Here is a 24,948-nt window from a genome sequence, read left to right as displayed (position 1 = left end):
AGTCACGTACAAGAAACCCAATGGCGCCCAACAACACCTTGCCACATGCAAAGAACAATGGCCAAAAGCCCCTAATTTATTTAGGTTTCCTTTGGCGTCCAAACAACCAACGCCTTAGGATCAGGTGTCCCAAACTCCTCATCAGAATCCGAGCTCCAAACAGCCAACGCCCTAGGATCAGGTGTCCCAAGTTCCTCATCAGAGCCAGAATCGCCCTGCCCACACCCAACCCTGTCCACACCTGTGGAATTACCCTCATTCCTCCAGGCAGACCATGTGGGGTCTGCTTCTGAAGGAGCCCAAGCTTCTCCTGCGTCCTCAGCATCCATGGGCCCAGTTTCTTCCCCAAGATCCTCTGGAGCCCGTGTCCAGTTCATGCCACCCTCTTCCACCACCACCAGGTCTTCAACAGTCATTCCCACCTCAGGATCCCCTTCCAGATCCCCGAATTAATCCTTATCTGAGGATTCCTCAAGTATTTCCCTGATCCTTTTCCTGTGTGAATCTTCCAATGAGCCTTCCTCGCGAGGCGTATTTCTTCCCCTCCTGATCTCACCATTAATACTAACAGCCTCAGAAGACTCATTCACGACACATGTATTCATTTGCACTGTGATTACATCAACAAGCCCAAACCATAATCAGCGTGTCTCCCATTAAACAGGATGTATGGCTGCTAGCACTGCCTATGCTATATCATTACAAGACACTTTTGAGGCAGCTGGTTGGTTAAGGCGAATTACCTTTAGTAGACATAAGTTGGATAAGTATAAATCAGCATAGGCCACTTTTGGCAAAAGATTTGGAGTACATAATTTAACTGACAGATAAAGGAGGGGGTCCTAATGACAAATAACTGAAAAACAGTTTGATTGTTGGCACATGAGGTGGATTGCTCTCCTATAATTCAATAATGACCATACCCAGTAAGTCTACCATTTAATTTGAAGTTGCATGTTCAAATACTACTGTCTGTGATAATATCTCTTTATAGCAGAACATCCATTCAGAATGTTACATGTACTGCATACATGTGTAGTATGTCCAAACTACAAATACCTAGAACTTCAGGGTTCCTCTTAAGCTTTCAGGGGTCCATGAGCTTCAACTGATTTTATTTCTCTGATCTCTAACTGAAATCTAGCATTTCTTTCACTTATAGATATGTACAATAAATTTCAGGAGTATTCATTTCATATATTAAAGTTGTATTATATCTCAAAAATTGCTTACATTCTTCTATACCTTGCAATTATTGTAGTTATTAGAAGTGGACACTAGATCAAACATGATCACAGTCCTGCTGTATAAAAATTATTGTAAGATGTAGTTAGCCAGCTATTTGTTAACAAACAGAAGGAGATCAGGATTTGAAATTGTAAGGAAGTTGTAAAATATAATTTTGAATAATTCTAAAAATGTTGAGTATCATAAAACTTTCTTTTGCCACATCCCGAGAAAGGGTCCATGGTTTTTAAGTACTGGAGAAGTGGTCTATGGAACCAAAAAAGATTAAGAATCCTTGCTGTACATTATAGAATGAATGCAGTTTGACACCACTTTAATTGCCGTGGCTCAACATTATGAAATCAAGGAAGTTGTAGTTTTACAATATCTTTAGCCTTCTCTGCCAAAGAGTGCTGGTAGCCCACTAAACTACAAATCCCCTGATTCCATAGTATAAAGTCATGGCAGTTAAAGTGGTGTCAAACTGCATTCATTTCATAGTGTAGACACTAGGCTTGAGCGATCCATGAAAAAATTGATTCTAAACTCGTTTCAAAAGTAGGGGGCGCCAGCGTTTCGTTTCTGATGTCATTTCCGAATTTTGCCCCCCAAAAAATTCGAAATTAACGAAAATTCGTTAGTTTCAAAAGTAATTCGTTAATGGCGGACTCGCATGCGCAGTGGCCAAAAAAAAACAGCACGAGGGGAGATTTTACAGGACTCTCCCACCCTCATTTTTTGAGTGATCTTCTTCAAACTTGGTACAGTGGTAGAACACATTTAACACTGATAGCTCACCAAAATTTGGAATGTTTCCCTTATCCTCTGATTTTTGGCGAATTTTCATAGCTTTTATAATAAACCATTTTTTAATAATTGCAGAAATCTGTTCCTGGTTTGAAAGTCTTATTTCCTGTTTCATTGGGTTGTCTTTACTGTGAAAGTCATTGTTCTACTTCAGAAACTTTGTTTTTGTGGCTGAAACTTTGTTAAATTGGTGTGTGTGTGATATATACTGTATGTGTGTGTGTGTGTGTATGTGTGTGTGTGTGTGTGTATATATATATATATATATATATATATATATATATATATATAGTCCCTGCATATGTGTGTATGTGTGTGTGTGTGTGTATATATAGGTAAAGGTAAAGGTATCCCTTGACGTTAAGTTCAGTCATGTCTGACTCTGGGGGTTGGTGCTCATCTCCATTTCTAAGCCCAAGAGCCAGTGTTGTCCATAGACACCTCCAAGGTCATGTGGCCAGCATGACTACATGGAGTGCCATTACCTTCCCGCCAGAGCGGTACCTATTGATCTACTCACATTGGCATGTTTTCAAGCTGCTAGGTTGGCAGAAGCTGGAGCTAACAGCGGGCACTCACTCTGCTCCCGGGATTTGAACCTGGGACCTTTCGGTCTGCAAGTTCAGCAGCTCAGTGCTTTAACACACTTCGCCATCGGGGCTCATGTATATAATATACATACACATACACACAATGTGGAGAGTATGTGGAAAGGTAGATAGATAAGTTGGGAGCCACAGCGAAGGCACCTTCCTGGGAGCAAGGTCTAATAATAATAATAATAATAATAATAATAATAATAATAATAATAATAAATCCCTTACAATATCCAAGATGGCTCACTGCTACAGAATCTTGGGAGCTTTAGTTTGGTATGGTACCATTATTGGCAGAGAAAGCTAAGCTGTAGGAGTTGAAATCCAATCATTTATCCTCCCTATAGAATCAATTTTATATGCATTTTTAGCTATGATTTATTTGCTATTTTATTGTGTTGTGTTTTTATTATTGTATAAGGCATTGAATATTTGCCTTTGCATTTGGAAGCTGCCCTGAGTCCTTTTGTGGAGAGAGGGCAGGTTAGAAATAGATTAATAACAATTATTATTATTATTATTATTATTAAATATCTGGAGGACTAAGGTTTGCCCATGCCTGCTCTATACTGCACTTTCCAGAACTTTCCCATCCCAATCTGCTTTTGAGCTGGATACATGATCAAGACATTATTTCCAGCTTACTGAAGTTGGCTGCATATGTTTTGTCTGAGGGTCAGAAATTGCCTTAAAGCCATCTTGTGCAGCTTCCAAAACCCAACACTTGAGAACATTTTGCACTATAGCCATATTTCCAAGGTCGTACTCAAAGGGCTTGGCAAATATACCCTTTTTTGAGATGGATCTAAATCAGGCATGGGTAAACCTTGGCCCTCCAGATGTTTTGGACTTCAACTCCCACAATTCCTAACAGCCAGTATTTGAGAACACAGAAATGCTGGACCACTCTAAAAGCCACCGTGTCAGACTACACAGAGAAGCCACTGAAATCCACAAGAAGCACATGGACAATTTCAACAGAAAAGCTAAAATCAGGACAGTAAAAGAACAACACCCGGAAAATGGGAATTCCAGACAGGAAACAATCAGGGCCAGCTAATATCTCCCAACAAAGGATTCCCCCAGGTAGGAAGCAGCCAGGCTTTGAAGCTGCAAGGCTATTCAATGCTAATCAAGGTGACCAATTGCAACATTCACACTTGCCTCCCACAGACAAGAGTTCTTTCTCCCACCCTGGACCTTCCACAGATATATAAACCCCACTTGCCTAGCTTCGCACAGACGTCAAAACCTCTGAGTATGTCTGCCACAGATGTGGGTGAAACGTCAGGAGATAATGCTTCTGGCACATGGCCATAGAGCCCGGAAAACTCATAGCAACCCAGCCAGTACGCTGTTGCTGAACAACCTATGAACTTTTAGCATTAAAGGAAAAAATGCCCAAGATTTTATCACTTAATACTGTTGGCATGTCTGGAGAAGAAGAATAGAATGCTTCTATACCAGGCAAGGGCAAACTTTGCCCATGTCTGGAGTTAGGAATTGTAGGAGTTGAAATCCAAAACAATTTGACAGAAAACTGGGAGTTGTAGTTTGGCATGGTACTGGCTCTCTTCTGCAGGGAAGGCTAGGGACTTTGTAAAACTACAGCTCACATGATTACATGGCACTGAATCTGTTGCAATTGAGCTGGTGCCATAATCCTTTCCGGGAGATCTCCTCAGTGGAGATATCTCTTAAAGGGATATCCTCTGGCTCTAAGGATTCCGTTTAGGAAGGCTTGCCTGGCTCTGGTATTCCCCTTTAAGCCTGGCTGGAAAGTCTGGAAAGAAGCAAAACCAAACACGCGGCTCCAGAGGAGAAGGCCAAGTGCAGGCAGGCATGTCTCTTCTCTCTTCTCTTCCCTCCCTCCCTGCTTCTCTCTCTCTCTCTCTCTCTCTCAGAGAGAGAGAGAGAGAGAGAAGCAGGGAGGGGAGAGAGAGAAGGGAAGAGAGAGCAATGCGGAAGGCTTCTACTGAGCCGGTGGTGGTGGGGGGGGGGCGTCTCAATTACATTTTTAAAATGCTAGCAGATCGATGGCCATGCCTCTCCCTCCCTCCCTCTTCCGCTCTGATTGGCTGAGAGGCATGCCAACATGGCTTCTCCTCTCAGAGGGGCTACAGCTACATCCGAAGACATCAGAAACAAATGAAAAAAAGGTACTTTTATTATTCAAATTCGTAATATTTGTAAGGCAGTGAGCAGATGGTTCAATATCAATTCAAAAGTAATTATGAAACGAATTTTAAACGAATTTAACGAACTAACGAAAAATTTGCTCAAGCCTAGTAGACACACTGTTAAATGCCCTCATATCTTGAGAAATGTAGCTATAATTCATTAGTGCAGGAGTGCAGAAAGGCAATGCAAAGCAAAGAAGAAAAAGTGCACAGCGCTTTCTGAGCCACAAAATTAATGGAGTAGATGGAGATGTTTCCAGTTTCTTTTGTTGAACCATTTCCATGCATTTATTAAACCATTTTTGTTTTCTTTCTCTCTTTTGCTGCTTATCTCCATTATCTTTCTTTTTTTCCAGGCTGACTGTTTATAACCTGCCAAGATAACGGAAACAAGCTATTCTCAAGGTGTATTAGGAAAATTATCATAGGAGTAGTCCATTGTAACTATTGATTCCAGATTACCCAAATCTCAGATTATAAAGTGAATAAGGGAAAATAATAAATAGATTTTAAAATTAGAGAAATCTCCTTAGGAACATTTCAAATACATTTCTACAACTGCCCTCTAATGAACGTGTTTTGAATACACTGAAGACTAGAGAACAAAGTACTTTACCTAGCGCACCAATAAACAAGCTTCATGTTACTGGAATCAATTTTATATGTGTTTTAATGTTTTATACAAGGGAATCATTTATTATTTTCGTTCTCTCCACACATATACATGGCTGCTGTACGTTTCAGGAAGAAAATGATAAGCAACTCTCCATACCCCCAGTTCTACAGTCCTCAAGGAAACCCTATATTTCAATGAGTCTGTTACTGTCTGCAGGGACAATTCCAGAGAGCAGTGTTGACTTTCTGGCACTAACACTACAGGGCAATTGTTACTTTCAGAGCAATTTCTAAACAATAAGTAGGAAATTGCCATATAGTCAGATAACACCTGACTGTGTATCTTCTCTCCACAAAATAACACATTCTTCTTGCACACTTCTGCTTTTATAATGAGTCACTTCACTTGTTCTTTACTTGGAATTTTGTTATTTGTTTCTAGTATGAAGCCAATATTTTCAACTAACTAATAATATTTGGACTTGAATGACATCAGGTTAAAGCTGGCTGAATATTTCAGGTGCAATCTCTGTAAACCTACCTAGCAATTCTGTGTTATTTATGTGGTTCTTGCTCTTTTCCATCGTATCAGTATGAGTTAGTATGACTTCTGAAACTGTTTGATCATTCCCTTACATACTCAGCATTGAACTTATTAGCTACTTAAGAAGGATCGAAATGGTAGGTTTTCACAGGGGGAATTCAATCTTCTGTAGTACTCTGGTGGGAAAACAGATCATGAGCCTCAAACATATTTGAGCTTCCATTGTAAAGACTTCTATCTCCTTTGCCATTTAATTATTTGTTACCAAAATTAAAAACATATTGAGCACTGCAATGTTTCCCTTGTGGCTCTGATGGAAGGGGAACACTGAGGATAATTTTTACAGTTACCCTGAGAATCCAGCACAAAGGAGGAAAAAAAATCAGTAGAGTATGAGTTATTAAAGTCCTGTTTGGTGATTAGACATTTGGGCTGCTATCCAGTATTCAGTTAGAGGTGCTTATGACTAAGTGATAGTCATGATGTGGTTAGCAACATTACCTTCTATTGCTGTAAATCTAGCAAGGAAAGCAGAGGTAAGTATGTTTTGACCCTGTGTCACAAATCCTGTGTTCATATCCCTAATTCTGTAACAGAATGTTTAAATTTTTGATGGGCTCAAATGGTGCATAGCATGTAGCAATGGAAAGCCTAGAGCAGGCATGGGCAAACTTTGGCCGTCCAGGTGTTTTGGGCTTCAACTCCCACAATTCCTAACAGCTGGTAGGCTGGATCGGAATTGTGGGAGTTAAAGTCCAAAACAACTGGAGGGCCGAAATTTGCCCATGCCTGACCTAGAGTATGGCTTAGTCTATTATTAATGTGATACTTCATGTGAATAGATAGGCGGACAGACAGACAGATTTTGAAGTTGGTCTCATTCCCAGTGCATATATATATCTCAATTGAATGTTATTCTTTCAGGTTACTGGTGATTTGGTCAGGTAAAATGAGTGTTGGACAATTAAGTAGAGCCCTCCCATCTGTGCTCTAGTTCATTTGTCCCAGCTAAAGATGACCCATCCAATAAACTATTGAATGTTGAGTTTACATATAGAAAATCCAGCTGATTCAATAACTCTATTCTACTTGTGGATTGACAATAGGATCTTACACCTTGGACAGCCCAATAAAGAATCCCTTTTAGATTCTTTAATTTCAGAATGTATTTTATTTTTTCATAACTATCTCGTCATAATTATCTCATCATAGTTCTCAAAGGATGCTTTGCCTCTTTTCATTTTTTTGCCATCCATTTTGTAGTAACTGAAGCACTGCCATTTTTTTGAAAACTGATTACAACATCTTCTGCCACTTTCTTCCTAGTAGTGCATGATTGATTTTTCCTAGAATACACTGGATTAGCGTCTTCCTGTTGTAATGCAAAGTATTTTATGATTTTTTTTTAGATGACTTAGTTTTGAATGGCCAACTGATGAATGAAAATTGAGAATGATGACTGGGTTGATCAAACATCCATGAATATATCTATTTTGCTTTCTTAGACTTTGGCCACCGAATTACAACGTAATGTGAAAGAGATGAGAACAAGAATCAGATGTGCCAAAAAACTGCAACAAGAGAAAAAATGTGGCCCCAGCATTTCCAAAGACTCTGTTAACCGAGCCCAGTACTTGGCAGCATCTATCCTTAATATTTCCAAGACAGATTTACTGGATATACTTGATGTTGAAGATGATGAGGTAAGCTACTACTGACACTTTATTAGGCTATGAATCAAGATCTGGTCTTTCTTCTGGATTGGTTTGGCATAGCTCCATTTACCCTATATGCTTATGTATTAGTCAACCTCATGTATAAACTGGGGGCAAGCCTTGAGGTCAGGATTATGGATCGGATATGTGGTCATATCCACATAGAGGAGAAATACCTATGCCACCTCAGTGTCAGCCGCCCCTGACTGCTTCCATTTTCCCACCCAGGCTTTCAAAAGGCTGGAAGCAGAGCCATGGTGGAGAGAATAGAGAGTGTTTGTGCTTCTTTTAGGTTTACCCATGATAGACTAAGCTTTTGACATTTGCCATTCTACTCAGAGAAAGGGATGGTTCCTTTTTAAAATTAAAAGTTAAGGTGCAATATTCACACTGACCCATAGATAAGCCAACCCATTTTTGTGTTGATTTTTGAATAAAATATCTAGATTTATATATGAGTATATCAGGAAAATCAATGAGCTCCAGGAATGTAATATATTGTTCACGTTGTGGTTCCTTTTTCCTTCTTTTGTTGTTGTGGAGAACGACTCTTTAATCTTTGTTGTTGTTTTCCATTTTTATACCCGAAATTGTTATTTCATAAGTCTTGCACCATGTACATCTCTAATACAGCATCACAAAAATGTTTTTCTTCTTTGTTACGAGGTTATATACGAGGTTGTTACGATGAATACATTGAAAATAGTTCAAGGTTTTCTATCCCTCGGCTCAGTCATTAATCAAAATGGAGATGAAATCAAAGAATTGGAAGAAGATAAGGGCTTGGAATGGCAGCTATGAAGGAACTAGACAAAATCCCTAAGTGTCAAGATACATCACTGAATACAAACGTTAGGATTTTCAGTGCCATCATATTTCTTATTTCTCTATAGATTTGAAAGCTGAATAGTGAATAAATCACATGGGAAGGAATCAACTCATTTGAAATGTGATCCTGGAAAAGTTTTTTGCAAATACTGTGGATCACCAAAAATCCAGTTTAATGGGTCCTTGAGCAAACCATGTTTTAACTCCCCTTAGAAGCCCAGATGACTTGAGCATGGCATACTTTGGCCATTTCATGAAAAGCCAAGACTCAAAGGTAACCATGCTTGGTAATGTAGGTGGCAGTAGGAAAAGAGGAAGACTGTGTCCAGGTGGATAGACTCAATCAAATAATCCACAGCCTTGTTGTATCCCAGAGGAGGAACACCTCTGTACTTAACCACTACACCAATCCAATAAATTAGCAAGCAGTTTATTGAAGAATATATAAATGCAAAGCAATACAAATGGTAAAACAGTTTAGTCCAAAGATGTGAAATAGTCAATCCAATACACAGAACTCCAGAATAATCCTTTAAACTTGGAAAAACAAGAACTTGGCTAACTTGGTACATGAAACTAGAAATTCCTTTGGCAAGGCTTAATACAAGATGTTCCACAAATTCCAACATTGCCCAGACTGATCTAAAATCTTTTCCCTGTCTCATATAAAGCTTTTTGTCTCATAGACCGTCAAGAAATCATTTCTTTTACCTCTAGGTCTCTTCGCTAACAAACGAAATGAAGTTTATGAAAGTTCTGTCTCCTGGCTCATTAACATTTGCACCTGGCAATTCATCGTCAGAACTCAGTTTCCTAGAGAAAGGCTGCTCAGGCCCCTCCTCAAGAATGTGACCTTCAGAAGCTATAGGAGAAACAGAACACTCATTTTCAGGACTTGAACTCTCATTTTCAGGACTTGAAATCTCGGTCCCTGTAAGGCCATCAAACACAGGCCCAGCAAAGCCATCATCTCCAGTGACATTAGACACAATAATTGGTTGAATTACAATAAGCCTTGAGTCTACAGACCTGAGTGACCAGTTGGTGATAGAGTGACTTGGATCTTTCATTCATATGTTCATCCTGAGATGAAATAGCCAAACATAATGTAGTTAAACATTGTTAAACAACAAACTTAAAAGATCAAGAGGGACATGTCACCTTTAAGTCTGATAAGTATTATGGCTTTCTTTAATTACAAGTCATTTTGTAACATTTTTGAAAGCATTTAAAAGTTGCAAGGCTGCCTTTTGTTGGGATTGCCTTTCAAACAATGCCTGCCAAATGCCAACAGTCTGAAATCTACCATATTTTGTAATAAAAGTTTTGTGGTTCCTTATCTATTGATTGTGTAGCCAGGCTTGCCTGCTCAACCAGAAAGCTGACATCCAAATTAACAGCATGTTGGAGGCTCATCAAGGTAAAAGCTCTAGAGTTTGGGTTGCTTTAAAGAAAGCATAGCTTAATGGTAGTCTGGGAGAAGTGGTTCTCTTTCTGTCCGTCATTTCCTTGCCCCATGTGGCATTTTAAGCAACCGTTGATTACTTTATTTTTAGGAAACTGAGCAGATGAAAATGGAATACGAAAATGACAAAGAATGGATGTCCTACTTACAGAAGCTTCTTGAAGGACAGGTAATCATTTCTTTCCTACTTGATCAGTTATAACCAAGGCTGCAGGCAATTGTTGATTGAATGACAGGCAACTCTTGACTCCAGAGGAGAGATGGTATCTTCACAGCCCTTTGAATAGCAAAACAATACTGTGGTTTTTAATAGTAATAATAATAATAATAATAATAATAATAATAATAATAATAATAATAAACTTTATTTATACCCCGCCACCATCTCCCCAACGGGGACTCGGGGCGGCTAACATGGGGCCATGCTAGGAGCAATACAATATAACAAAATATAAAACAACATAACATAGCACCATTAAAATACAATAAATGATGATAGGCATTACATCAAGAAATCAAAAAACAGTAAAACAAGGGCAGGCCACGTGAACACAAAGATAAAACCTGGAGTGAGAGGGACATAGGGGTACTCCACTGCGGGCAGGGACATATGGAAGTGGGGTAATCTAGAGGATAGATGTTCGGGGTGGGAGTAACACAGAAATAACAGAAATTACTCACCAAAGGCACAGCGGAAGAGCCATGTTTTCAAGTCTTTCCTAAAAGCTAACAGCGTGGGAGCTTGCCTAATTTCAGTAGGTAGTGAGTTCCACAATCGGGGGGCCACAGCAGAAAAGGCCCTCTCCCTTGTACTCACAAGGTGGGCCTGGGATAAAGACAGTGGTGATAAAAGGGCCTCCCCGGATGATCGTAAAGATCGGGCAGGTTTATGGAAGGAAATACGGTCACAGAGGTAGGTGGGTCCCAAACCGTTTAGGGCTTTATAGATGATAGTCTGCACCTTGAATTGGGACCAGAAAATGAACGGCAGCCAGTGGAGCTCCTTAAACAGGGGAGTGGATCTCTCCCTGTAACTTGCCCCCGTTATTAATCTGGCAGCCGAGCGTTGGACCAATTGTAATTTCCGGGCCATCTTCAAGGGAAGCCCCACGTAGAGTGCATTACAGTAGTCCAGTCTAGAGGTAACTAAGGCATGGACCACCGTGGTCAAATCAGACTTCACGAGGTATGGTCGCAGTTGGCGCACAAGCTTGAGTTGTGCAAAGGCCCTTCCGGCCACCGCCGACACCTGTGCTTCAAGCGTCAACGCTGAATCCAGGAGGACCCCCAAACTGCGGACCTGTGATTTCAGGGGGAGTGCAACCCCGTCCAGCACAGGTTGCCACCCAATACCCCGATCCGACGCACGATTGACCAGGAGGGCCTCTGTCTTGTCAGGATTGATCCTCAGCTTGTTCCTCCTCATCCAGTCCGCCACAGCGGCCAGGCACTGGTTCAGCACCCGAGGGGCTTCCTTGGAGTCAGATGGAAAGGAGTAGTGGATTTGCGTGTCATCTGCGTAGAGATGGCAACGCCCTCCAAAACTCCGGATGACCTCTCCCAGCGGTTTCATGTAGGTGTTAAATAGCATGGGGGATAAAATAGACCCCTGCGGAACCCCACAGGTCAATGGCCAGGGGTCCGAGCAGGTGTCCCCCAGCTTCATCATCTGGGAACGACCCTCCAGGAAGGACTGGAGCCACAGCAGAACCGTGCCCCCGAGCCCCATCCCGGAGAGCCTCCCCAGAAGGATACCATGGTCGATGGTATCGAAAGCCGCTGAGATATCCAGGAGAACCAGCAGGGTCACACTCCCCCTGTCCAGCTTCCTGCGGAGGTCATCCACCAAGGCGACCAAAGCCGTCTCGGGGCTGTACCCATGCCTGAAGCCCGACTGCGAGCGGTCCAGAAAATCAGTGTCATCGAGGAACTCCTGGAGCTGCGTGGCAACCACCCGCTCCAGAACCTTGCCCAAAAATGGGAGGTTGGAGATTGGTCTGTAATTGTCACAAACCGATGGGTCTAGCGAGGTCTTTTTTAGTAACGGTTTTACCACCGCTTGCTTAAAACAGGATGGAAATGACCCTTGACCCAAGGAGGCATTTATTATAGCCACAAACCACTCCAACAACCCATCTTTGGCCAGTTTAACCAGCCAAGAGGGACAAGGATCCAGAGCACAAGTGGTCACCCTCACAGACCCAAGAATCCCCTCCACGTCATCAGGAAGAACAAGCCGGAAAGAATAATTTGACAATTATTGACCGGCTTTCTCAACAGGGGATCAGTGAGAACTTTCTTCAGTCTAGCTGGTTGAGGGCACAACTTAGCTGAGGAGGACCCTAGCTCTTTGGATGAAGTTTGTGGTAATGACTAAGCCAAAAGAGTGTGAAGGACTTGTTACTAGGCAAATTCTCCTATTAAATCACCTCTTCTTTTCCAATGGAGAGGGTCATTTGCCAGGCGAGGAGCAGCTCATTTCTTGCCAGGTGAGGAGCAGCTCATTTCTTGCCAGACGTGGTAAAGAAATAGTAGTAGAGAGTGCCAGTGAAAACAGTGCAACTCAAAATTAATCTCTCTTTTATTTGATGATTAATTTGATTTCTCCCCACTTTTTTGCCAGTATGGAGCCCATCCCATTAAGCACCCGCTAAAGTATAGAAAAGGAAGACACATTGAATAGCCCCAGTAGAATTCAGTTGAATCTGAGAGGCTCATGTTCAGGTGCAAATCAAAGTATATTTAAATGTCTAGAGTTGGAGCAAAATGATATGTTTTAAAAATGTGCATAGAATTTTCAGCTGTGTTTCCTAAGGATTATTTTCTGTTCAGCTTAGAGGCTTTGCATGAGATAGAGGAAAGGTTAACACTAGATTTGTTTGAGCTAACTTTACAGAGAGAAAATAAAACATCTAGGGAGACAACTACACATCTTGGCAAATGTATTAATTAAATTATTGAGTCCATCTATATCCTTGGTGGAGGGAAAAGGATCCATTCCCTCGCACGTCTCAGGAAAAAGAGATTCTTTTTTATTATGTGCCTTTAAAGTTAGTAGTTGATATGGACACCTGAGGAGTTCATGGGTTTCAGTGACCTTTTACTATGGACCTGTTTCCAGTCAATTCATGTTTTCCTCACAGCCAGACAGCTGTTTATTACCGTGTCTTCCCGCATTCTCTACAATATTTTCTACTGAGACCTCAAGCAGCTTGTTAGTGGGAAGTAAATATTGATTTGGCATCCTGTCAATGCAGAAAGAATGAAAAAATTTCCACCAGAGGCCCCTCAAACATTTTCCTATCGACATTTTCTGGGCAGAGTGGAAAGCTGCATAGAGGATGACAAGGCTGAGACTAGTTGAAATCCCTGAGGGGTCCATTGAGGCTGCCGCTGTGACCTGTGTGATACTTTTTCTTCTCTTTCAAGTCTTTTTTTTTAAATACACACACAGTCTGTTGGGAAGCTCCCCTCTTGTAAGTGATCAAGGGCAGCTTATTGGCAGGTGAGAGCCCTGCTTTTCTAGTCATTGCAGCTTTTGTGTCAAGATGGCTGACAACATGAACTAGATTTTTAAACTTCTTTCCACGATAACATATTTATCCTTTTAATTTTCCTAGCTGGGAAAAAGCACTTCTGTTAATAAAATCAGCACAAGATTGTGTGTTTGTTGTGTAAATTCTTGCATGTTTATTGCGTGGTAATTCTCTTCAGAGAGGGAAATGTGCAAGATTCATTCAGTCTGTGTAACTGGCTAAAAATAGGGTACATTTTTAGCATATCATCATAACTTCCAGTGCATTATTACAGTCATGGCTACTACTAATTCATTATCAGAAAACACATTTTGTTAAAATGATGGCAACAGTTTCCTTGCCTAGAACCCCTGAAATGTTAGAAGCAAATGTTAGAAGCATTCACAATAGGATGTTTAAAGTATGTAATCCTTCCTTGATTCATATGTAACCTTTGCGGTTCTTCAACTGTGATTCAGAGATTGGTTGCTGACAAACAAAATCAAGTATCCAGTCTCCAATTTCATCAATGTTGTCTCCCTCTCTCTTGGCATGCATTTGAACTACTCTTCCCATACCATTGTACTTGCAAAATGTTTTATCATTGCTTATATTCATTGAGATTACTGATAAACAGGACATTGTCTCAGCCAAGGGAAGGGATACATCTACATTCGCCATTTAGTGCGAAGTATGTACTTAGTATGGCATATTTTAACAATGTTGTTCAGTCCCCATGTAAGCCACCCCGAGTCCCTTCGGGGAGAAGGAAGCAGGGTACAAAAATAAAGTTATTAAGTTATTTATAAGGGCCCATAAATCAACTCTGTGGCAGCTAAACTATACATGGAACTGATACAGCTTAATGTGGGCCAAACCTGCTTAACGTGGCTTTGAACTGTGTTAACCAAAATTGTGGGTATCTCCAAAATCTGCCTTGAATTCAGCGTAATTATGATTTTAGGCACATGTAAACAAGGTGGGCTAGTTCTAAGATAGAACCGGTTTATACAGTCATTGTATGCTTCCTAGGCTCAGTCAACTTGGAGACACAGGATGTCATTCATCATCCCCTTCCATTCTTCTTGTCATAGCAACCAGCGGACATGTCATGAGTCATGCTGGTCACTTGTCTCCTAGAGTGACTTTAGCCAGAGCAAGAAGATGATTGAAGAAGAGTGTCAGAAAAAGAGGGGACTATTTGTTCTTTCTCCCCTCTCCTGTTTCTCTCTGGTACCCTGTTCAACATCACTCCAGGCAATATGTGACTGGCACAGTGCATGCCAAGCCTGGAAGCCACAGCAACAAAGAGAACAAGGGGGAACGGTCAGTGTTCAGTGTCACCAGATCATCAGGACACCCTCCCATCTCTGCAGCAGCCGAGGAGTGAGAGCATAAATCATCTTGGGGCCAACCTGGGATAAGTGGTCAGTGTAGAAATATCTTTACTCAGAAGTCTTACACAACTGCAGTTAGTTTAGCTATAGTTCATGTTGATGCTGATCTAACATAATTTCTGGAGAAGACAAAGGAAGAAAGGCAAACCTTCCACTCTTAACCATGGTTAAAAGTCTCAAGAGTTACATCTGTACCAGTCTCTATATTTTTCTACCTTTACTGTTTTTTAAACATCATTAGGCAGACATTAGAGTGTCATTTGAAATATACTTGTGGTGCGGTATGAAGGCAGATTTTTTTTTTCAACTCAACACCTAAAACATTTATATAGTGAACCTATTTAATTGGTAACGAGTCCCATAGAAGTAAATGGAGCTTACTCCATGTAAGTGTCTTTAGGTTGGTAGCCTTTATTTAGGATTTAATTTGTGCTATTTCTATTACTACAGATACACAAACAATTTCAATAGATGTGAGGTACTAAATTGGTTTAAATCCCTTTTACAAGGAGCCCTAAAGCGATTGGCTTTTATTCTCGATTTTCTTTTACTAGGTAGAATATGGCATTGTCCATGGCCTTGGAACACATGGACACATTTTCTATATGAAAATCTATGTGTTCCACATCCAGTGCCTGGGTATTGTGGACCATTTTCCTATATAGTAGTAATGTTGTTGGAAGAAGATGGTTCATGTAATTGGAAGAAAACCTGATTAGGAGGGGCCTAAAGCAATATCTATACCTAGGGATATACTGTATTTCTTCAATTCTAAGAGACTCTTATTTACTTAGATAAACATCTCCAAAAATGGTTTGCGCCTTAGAATCATAGGTATGTCTTATTTTTGTTGGTGATGGTTGTACGGAAATTAGGGTTTGTCTTAAAATCGATGGCATCTTACAATCGAATAAATACTGTACAGTATTTAGGAAAATAAATGTAGTGTCATACTGAAGTCTCCATATGGACACTCTTTGTTTCTAACTAGGGAGTAAAGCTTAGAAAGAGATTCAGGATGCAGCTATGCTATAGAATTAATGCAATTTGACTCCACTTTAATTGCCATGGTTTCATGCTGTAAAATCCTGGGAGTTGTAGTTTGCTGTGGAAGAGAAGGCTGAAGACATTGGAAACAATAACTCCTATGATTCCAATGGAGTTGTGGCAGTTAAAGTAGTGTCAAAGTGCATTAATTCTACAGTTAGATTCATTCTTAGATAATTTAGATTCACCTTAATGTGTTTGCATATCTCATTCAGGACTTCTGTTTTCATGATATGCTGGGCTTGCCCTTTTCCCCTCCTTACTTTTTTTCCTTGCAAAATGTCTTGCAGCAAAGTACATGAGATCACTTAATACTGAAGTTTGATATAGTGTCTTCTTGTGCCATTGAGCCTGGCCTCTAGAACATAATTGCCCAACAGTATTGATTTAATTGCCTAGGTTTATTTGTGGACTCCTAATTATTGACTGGAGGTAAATTTAATGGAGAAACCTTTATGAACACAGGGAAACTGCTGCTGTTGCTGTTATACATAAATGAACAGCATCACATCCCTTTAGATCATTTTTCAAGCTAATTTTATTCCACTGTGACAGTATGATAACATTTAAAATGTCATAGACATTTTATTTTTATTGCTGACATGCACCATTTTAGTACTACATTAGAATTTGGGAGGGAGCAATTTCATAGTGAACTCTAGTTGTTCTTTATTGTCATTTAAAGATTCCCCAGGAGTGTAGTCATAAACCGTGGCACACCTCTGGTGTACATTCCATTTCCACTTCTGTTTTCTATATAGTTAATACTTAAAGAGACTATTCTTTGCTGCCTAAAAATGTATGCATAATGTATCTGATTAACAAATATCATATTGTGGGCAGGTTGCTTACTTAAGGTGTTTTTGACCCCCCTCTTCACACAGAGAAGTCTACTAGACAAACATTAATTTAAAAAAAAGTTTTTGTCATTCTTATCATTGTAGAGATGTGACAGATATAGGGACGGGATTAGGAAGGAGAAGGCAAAAAAGCTGTTTCAGGCATTAGCTCTTGGCAGAGCAAAGAGTTACTGTTTTAGTCTGTGGCTATTTATGCTAGGGGATTCTGGGAAGTGTTGTCAAAAAAGTAACTTTTCCAAACTCTGTTTCCTAATTGCAATGTACTAACAAAGAAGGGAGAAGCAGTTGCTCTTTCCCCGGTTGATACACAGCAATGGTTCTCAACTTGTGGGACCCCAGGTGTTTTGGCCTACAACTCCCGGAAATCCCAGCCTGTTTACCAGCTGTTAGGAGTTCTGGGTGTTGGAGGCCAAAACATCTGGGGACGCACAGGTTGAAAACCACTGATGTTGAGGATCAACCTGGTCTTTCCCTTGCCATGATGCTTGTTCTTGTAGCCAAGGGAAAGGGCGTTCCTGGCTGCCAAATGAGACCAAGTAGGTCTGCAGTCTCAAGGTAACAGAGGCTGCTTTGGCTGCCATTTCATCAGGGCTGCTAGTTTGTGGAGGAATGCCTGAGTCGAAATGCCTCTACTGCGCCCTGGCATAGAGCACCACCCCACTGTCACTGTCAAGGAGGAGAAACAGGCCTCATGCACCACCATCTAAGGCAGTGGTTCTCAACCTGTGAGTTCCCAGGTCTTTTGGCCTACAACTCCCAGAAATCCCAGCCATTTACTAGCTGTTAGGATTTCTGGGAGTTGAAGGCCAAAACATCTGGGGACCCACAGGTTGAGAACCACTGATCTAAAGCACCTTAACCGTCCCCACCGTGCCCAGGCAAAACACAGAAATGAAGTGCAGGAGAGCCTCATGCACCCCAACCAGTATTGGGTTTTACCCTCCTGTTTCTCCTCTTGGTCATCTGCTTCCACAGAAACTGAAAAACAAAGAGAAAGAGAATGTGGACCAGCCCAGGCAGCTTTTGTTTTTCTCTTTCCTGGGGAGCAGGAGGAGAAGCAGACAGGCAAACCATAGAAGCAAAGTCTGGCTAGAGTGCTCAATGCTTTCCTGTCTTTGTTTCTGTGTTTTGCTTGGGCAGGCTGAAGTGAAGCAACTGTGGGACAAGGAGCCATGGTTCTCTGTTGTCACCATCATAGAGATTCTTCTGCCTTGTGCAGGAAGAGGGCTAGGACAGGGGGGCGGGTTAGGGGTTGCAAGGACATTGCAGTGGTGGCCAGACTCGGACACTTCACCACTTTATGGCTATCAGGATGAAACATGCCATATTTTTGGCCATATTTAGAACTGTAAGCCTGCCAAGTTTCAGAACGTTGCATAATCCACTGATTTTTAGGAATTTTAAAAAGTTTTTAAAAATAAAATGTCTTTTTAAAAAAAAAAAAAAAAAAAAGAGGCATCCCTTTGAATTTCTCCAAAGCGACAGAACATGGTAGGTAGGTAGGTAAGGATTGGGGAGGGATTGACTAGCTACTACTACTCTTACTACTAATAATAATATCCCACTTTTCTCCCCGTGGGGACTCAAGATGACTAAGTAACAATCCCTATCCCACACTTAGTGAAGTTTAAAAAGCAAAAAGTTAAATAAAAGCATAGTAATGCTTTTAGCACATAAAATAAAATAAAAACACTTAAAATGCCCCTTAAAATTACCCCCCTCCCGAATTCACACCCACCCACACCTCACTAGTGGAATTTGGAAAATAAAAGTTGGATAATTTCAACAGAGGACGATAGATGCAGATGAATAGAAAGAAACAGAATTGTCAAAAAGCTAAACCAGCTAGTAGCTAGCCTAGTGCTCCTATAAATTTTAAGAAACAGAAACAGGCAGAAACTGAACAGAACTAAGGACACATTCATTCTCTCTTCAAATGCGATGCTACCATCACAGAAAATGGAGAAGCTGTGCATAGCTATATCTAGACCAGCTTTGCAGAAAGCTGCATGATCAGCTTTCTTCTTCTCATTGGCCGACAAGGAAAAAAACAGCGTGCAGCTGCCCTTGTTAATCGTGTTAATCAGCCCCACTCTTCTCCCCGTCTCCTCCCACTCCGGGGTGACAAAGTAATATATTACATTGGGGAAAAAAGGTCAGAATCAACAACTTTTCTGAATTTTCCAAATATTTCAGCAGTTCGTATCTCCAAATTTCTGAAATTTTCCAAAATTCAAAATGAGGTCCGGAATTTCTCACAACTTTAGTTATGCCTATGAGAAATTGTGCATGTAAATTTAATATAAAGCTGGAATTTTGGTCACCATAACTGTTAATGTTAGAGAAAAAAAACACAAGTTTATATAAAAGAGAAAAAGAATAGATTTAGATAGCACTCAATGGTCTTAAAAGCAGGCCCTTAGTTATACCATAACTGTAGATTGTCCATTCAGATATTGTAGACGCAGCAAGAGGGCTGTTGCTCTCATTTTTGAATTGGTTTCTTAGGTCCACCTTTAATTAATTTTGTAGCATGGCTGGACAGAGATTATTCACAGTGCTCTTGGCAGAGCCCATTGTTGCCCCTTGGGTTGATTTCCATTCAGACCCTCTCTCTAGCTGTCAGAAGAGATTTAATAGTCTCCTAGTGGAGTTTACTGTCCCTGAAGATATTTGCTTAGTAGAACATTAATAGTTGCTTTTCTGATGTTTGCCTCTGCTCTCAAGAGGACTTGCTCTCTCAAAATCCCTAGACATTAAGGCTTCCAGCATCCCTACATTAAAAGAAACTGAAAACTGTATGATGAGTGAATCATGAAGAAACAGTATTATCCATTACATAATGCAAGCACCATTAACTCCAAAACTGTTACGAACTTGGGTAAAACTGTTTCCTATTTCTTGGAACTGGGCTGCAGTGTTGTGGTTATGGAAAGTGGTTGTATTTTGCATTATACAAAATTAGCTGAATAAACATTTACCAACAATGATTTTTATACCTTTTCAACAAATGTGAACTTGAAGAGAGGTATGGAATAGTGTAAGAACGAAATATCTGTTGGGGATTAGTTCCAGGGCCCCTATGGATACCAACATCTGTAGTTGCTCAAGTCCCATTGTATACAATGATATAGAAAAATAATATCCTAATATTAAAATCATTATTTTCAATCCATGGGGCACTATTTTCAATCTGTGAATAGCAGAATTTGTGAATGCCCAATCTGTGGCTATGGAAGGCTGACTCCATATTTTAAATTTTTATTTGGTGTGTTATATTTGTTAGCCATCTTGAGTCCCCAAGGGAGAAAGGCAGCATAGAAATAGATTATGATTGCTGATTAAACATTTCCTTCAAATGGAAAATTGTGCAGAAGCTAGCTAAACTTTTCTCAGATTAAGTACACCTTTCAGTAATCTTCTGGAGAGCAATTTGCAGAAGAAAGTAGGTGGTACAAAGGGCAAGCATGAGAGAGATCTTATTTTTCCATCTTCTTTGTGCTGAGTTCATTTGAATAAGTGGAGCCCCTTGTGCTGGCAAGACTGCTGACTGAAAGGTTGGTGGTTCAAACCCAGGGAGCAGGGTGAGTGCTCGTCCATCAGCTCTAGCTCCCCGTGTGGGGACCATGAGAGAAGCCTCCCACAGGATGGTAAAACATCAAACATCCGAGCGTTCCCTGGGCAACGTCTTTGCAGACGGCCAATTCTCTCACACCAGAAGCGACTTGCAGTTTCTCAAGTCGCTCCTGACACACAAAAAATGAATAAGTGCTTTTAAACCATTTTATACAGCATTAGGTATTACCCTCCTATAAAAGTTTTAATTTTGACTATAGTCAATATTGGTATTTTGTTTGTATTTGAAAGTTCTCTTATTATTATCATTACTGCAATACCATACTATACCATCTATATTTACTAACTGTAATACTTTCTTATTGCCAGTCTCTACCTTGGGATGGGAATCACGTGGCCCTGTAGATTTGGTTGCACTGCATTTTTCACTGTTGGCTGTGCTGACTGTAACACCTGTAAATCCTATTGAATGATGTCTCTTACATTTAGTTTATGTTCTGCACTACATATCTACATGTTCAATAGAGAGATCATTTGGGCAGCAGCCAAAATTTGACTGCCCGCTACAAGGTGAGTTCTTTTTATTTAGGAATTATTAACCCATAGAAGAAATCACAGTATATTTACTGAACCATTAATAAAAACATGACAAGCTTCTATTGAAGATGAAGACTGCAAAGATTCAGTGCAGGATGTATATCTTTAAAGAGAACTAGATAAGGACTTGGCTTGGAAACTGATGAATGTGCAAGAGATCTGCAACAATTCAAGCTTCCCTTATCCTTGATTGCCTTGAATGATTAAGATAGAATCACCTCCTTAAAAATCATTTTACAGTGATAAAGCAGCCTTAGAAAGTAGTGAACAGCAAGTAAAATATAGAATGATCTGAGCCTCCAGGTAGTGGTGAAGTAATACATCCATCTAAGGCAGAACATTATTAGGAAAAAATACAGATGTATCAAAAGTAAATGTGGTCTGTGTGGTGAAAGACAAGTTTCAGGGACTTTGGAGAATAGAAATACTAAAGGCTGCTTCATAATGAACGTTTTTCCTACATGGACGAGAAAAAACTGAATGTAGGAAAACACATGTACAGAGTCACATACATTTTTTTCAGCTGGAACAATATGCTTGTTGCAACGTAAATCTTTGTCCTAATGTACAAACTCCATACTTCAGATTATAGCATAAATTGGTATCGAAAATACAGCACAGTAAACAAAAAGTGATCTAGTGTTTACTAGCACTTCTGCTGATTTTTTTTAAAAAATGAATCAAATGCACAGACCCACATAGATCTTCATAACTTTTACATGGAGATATATATATATATATATATATATATATATATATATATATATATATATATCCATATAAAAGTAAAGGTAAAGGTTTTCCCTAACATTAAGTCTAGTTGTGTCTGACTCTGCGGTGTGGTGCTCATCCCCATTTTTAAGCCAAAGAGCCTGTGTTGTCCGTAAACACCTCCTAGGTCATGTGGCCAGCATGACTGCATGGAGCACCATTACCTTCCCGCCAGAGCAGTACCTATTGATCTACTCACATTTACATGTTTTCAAACTGCTAGGTTGGCAGAAGCTGGGGCTAACAGTGGGAGCTCACCCTGCACCCTGGATTTGAACTGCCAACCTTTTGGTCAGCAAGCTCAGCAGCTTAACCCGCTCCTCCACCATGGTATATATACCCCAGTTATGTGTGTGTGTGTGTGTGTGTGTGTGTGTACACATAATAAAATATATTTGCTTGTGCAGAGAAGACTGAAAAATTGCAATGTGTGGTCATGAAGTCATGCAATGCATTTGGCAGAAATTCAAAATAGATAGCCACCACCTCCCATGGATAGGAGCTAAGCAGAAGTACAACTGAGGTGGATGAAGGACAGTGAGGAAGAGTGGAGGGAGGAACCTTGAGACCATTGTCATCAGGCAACATGTTGGCAGGAGGCAGTGTGCTTTTTTTTTTGTATTGTGAGCTAAAAACGTCATAGGCTAAGATGTATATGCTAAGTCCCTCCTTGTACAGATTTTCTGCAATGGATTCCAAAACAGTACTACAGATTTTGTATCTCCCAGTCTACACCATTATTGTTGTCAACACCATTATTGCTTAATCTCCTAGTCTGTTAACATTTTGTTCCATCTGTCTGAACAGTAATCATGCTTAGACAACCATTTCAGCATTTTATTCCCAGCTCACAATGGGGTATCCAGTGTAAGAAATGACAGTTTCTGTAAAAAAAAAAATTGCTGTTTGGATCTCACCACATTTATTTTGTGGCCTGCTGATGAAGAAACTTCAAAATTATCATAAGATTACAGGTTGGCAACTTATCTCAACCTTTCTAATGAGGGTTGCTTTGCTACTCTTACGGAACAAACACTGGTGAGTTGTCATGCAATGGGGGCTTAGTCCCAGGATGAGCCCAACCCTCCAGGGAATAAACTGGCTCTCTAACATGAGTGAGAGGAAGTAAGCATAGACCATCTCCTCCTCACCCTGCGTTGTTGCATTAGACTTCAGCTTCTCTATCGCATCGTGATCTATGGAGATATTTTTCTGCATTTTGTCACCCAAGTTTCACTGGATGGCTCTGAAAGCATTTGCCCTCAGCCTTAGGAGCTGTATTGATAGCTCCATCTCTCCCTCTCCGGAGAGCAGTCAGCATGCAGTGCTACGTCCACTTATAAGTGCCCCAGAGATGACTGTAACCTCATATTGATCAGCTGATTGAAGATAAATGACAGAGCTGCTGGTATTGCAGATTACATCATTAACATGGTCAGTAAACCATGAATTGTTCAATAAGGCGTTTATCTTTTTTCATTTTATTCTGCTCTTTTATCATTTTTATGATAAGGAACAGTTACACACACTAATCAGGAGGATCTGTTTTAGGAGAGAGCAGGCAGGGGCAAGTGTGCCAGTGTCAGAACTAAGTGAAATCTAATGTCGGCGAGATACTTAGTAAATGTTTTTAGCGGTAGAAAAATATAGTCCTCACTGATGATTTTTCTTACTCTCTTTCTCTTTTAGTTTCCTTTTGCTTCATATTTAATGGATGCAGTGGTGGAGAAACTAAATGAGGAGAAGAAGCTGGCAGAAGAATACAACTCTCTGGCGAAACAAATGACCTAGGTGCTGGCAAACTGACTTCTGAAAGAAAGGAAGGACCGCTATGCTTTTTCGTACCTTGCCTCCATTCCTGATGTTGGCTTGCAGTGACTATTGACCTCCAGTTTATGGTAGCAGGTGCATTTGTTGCATTTACATAGTATTTTCCTTAGAGGAAATGGAAATGCAACACTTTCAAAGTAAATATACATCATCATGCACATATGCAAGTTCACTTCTTATCTTAAAGTATGAAACAATCCTCAAAAAGAAAATAGTATTGACAGTAGGACTTACTTCTAAGTGAACAAATGGCTGTAGAACTCCTTCCCTCCCACTCCATTTATTCGTATGTTATGGACAGTAAACGTTAGCCTTATTCTATATCAAAGTAAGCAATTTTCTTTGCTCCTTCTCCCATCAATTTTGCAATTCTGCCCAGACTCAACCACTGCAGGTTTTACCATCTCCATCAAAATTGTAGCAAAAGTATTGGGATTTTGGCATTTGTTGCAAGTCTTTTCAGGGTAGTAGAACTATGTGATCCTACTCCATCCCTGAGAAGAGATACAGCAACACGCTCCAGTTGGCTTCCCGCCCCTTTCCTACAAATTCAAAATGCCTAAGTAATAGTTTAACATTAATAGATTTTCAATTCAACAGAAAATAGTCAATCATTTGCACCAAGATGGCCTATGCATTTTCTTATTAGGCAGTCATAAAAATATGCAATTCTGGTAGCTTTACAGAGCCTCTATTCACCAAGTAGCACTATTGGATACAACCAATTAAAACTGGACAAAACTCTTTTTTATTAAACTTACAAAACATGTATGGAAATGTAATTTTAATTCCTTCAAAGTTTGGTGTGCTTTGAAAAAAAACTTTGCTAAGATGAAAGTTAATTTTATTTGCTAGGTATAAGATCATTTTTAAAAGTGTGAAAATAAACAATGATTAGTGAATAAAATTCTGGATCTATTCAGCAGGTATGTTTCTCTCTTTACTGTGAAAATGTATTAAGTGTGGAATTTATTTAATTTTATTTAAGAATTGTTTTGTCTAAATAAATAATTTGGAGTTTAATATTTTTAATTGGAAATTCATTCAATCTTCTGTGTGAAACGATAATACATATATTCTTTAACAAATATTTTAACTGAAAATATGTCCAAAAGAGTGACTCGGGGACAATTTATATGTTTCGAATTGAGGAGCAAGTTGCCTACTGGCACTTTTTCATCCAAGGAATTTATGATCAGCATGACAACCAAGTGTTCAAGCCCTGCTCCAGAAAAAATACTGTTTTTCCTCCAAGCATTATTTTTCAGCAGTGTAAGTTAGAGAAAAATGTCTAATCATTCCTATTTCTTTCTGTTGTATATACTCTTAAACCAATAGGGTTGGATACCATTAGAAATAATCCAGAGATCAACTAAAG

At 40.0% G+C, this 24,948-nt stretch overlaps 1 protein-coding gene across 7 annotated transcripts in view; it reads left to right on the top strand.

The window, feature by feature from the left end:
* Nucleotides 1-24,593, top strand: part of cntln (centlein) — a 256,558-nt gene extending 231,965 nt beyond the window's left edge. For 5 of the 7 annotated variants that reach the window (XM_062971885.1, XM_062971887.1, XM_008103175.3 and 2 more), the window contains 3 exons: nucleotides 7,475-7,672; nucleotides 10,069-10,146; nucleotides 23,430-24,593. In XM_062971885.1, the coding sequence (XP_062827955.1) occupies nucleotides 7,475-7,672; nucleotides 10,069-10,146; nucleotides 23,430-23,531 (378 nt within the window). In that variant the 3' untranslated portion in view covers nucleotides 23,532-24,593. Of the gene's footprint in view, nucleotides 1-7,474; nucleotides 7,673-9,229; nucleotides 9,856-10,068; nucleotides 10,147-14,586; nucleotides 15,474-23,429 lie in introns of those variants that run through there. The other 2 variants (XM_062971886.1, XM_008103176.3) reach the window with 2 other exon arrangements.
* Nucleotides 24,594-24,948: the final 355 nt, after the last annotated feature.

The sequence above is a fragment of the Anolis carolinensis genome, chromosome 2 (genome assembly GCF_035594765.1).
Source record: "Anolis carolinensis isolate JA03-04 chromosome 2, rAnoCar3.1.pri, whole genome shotgun sequence".
In the NCBI taxonomy this organism is placed as follows: Eukaryota; Metazoa; Chordata; class Lepidosauria; order Squamata; family Dactyloidae; genus Anolis; species Anolis carolinensis.
The sequence above is the reverse complement of the archived record's forward strand: the minus strand, read 5'-3'. Positions and strand labels throughout refer to the sequence as shown.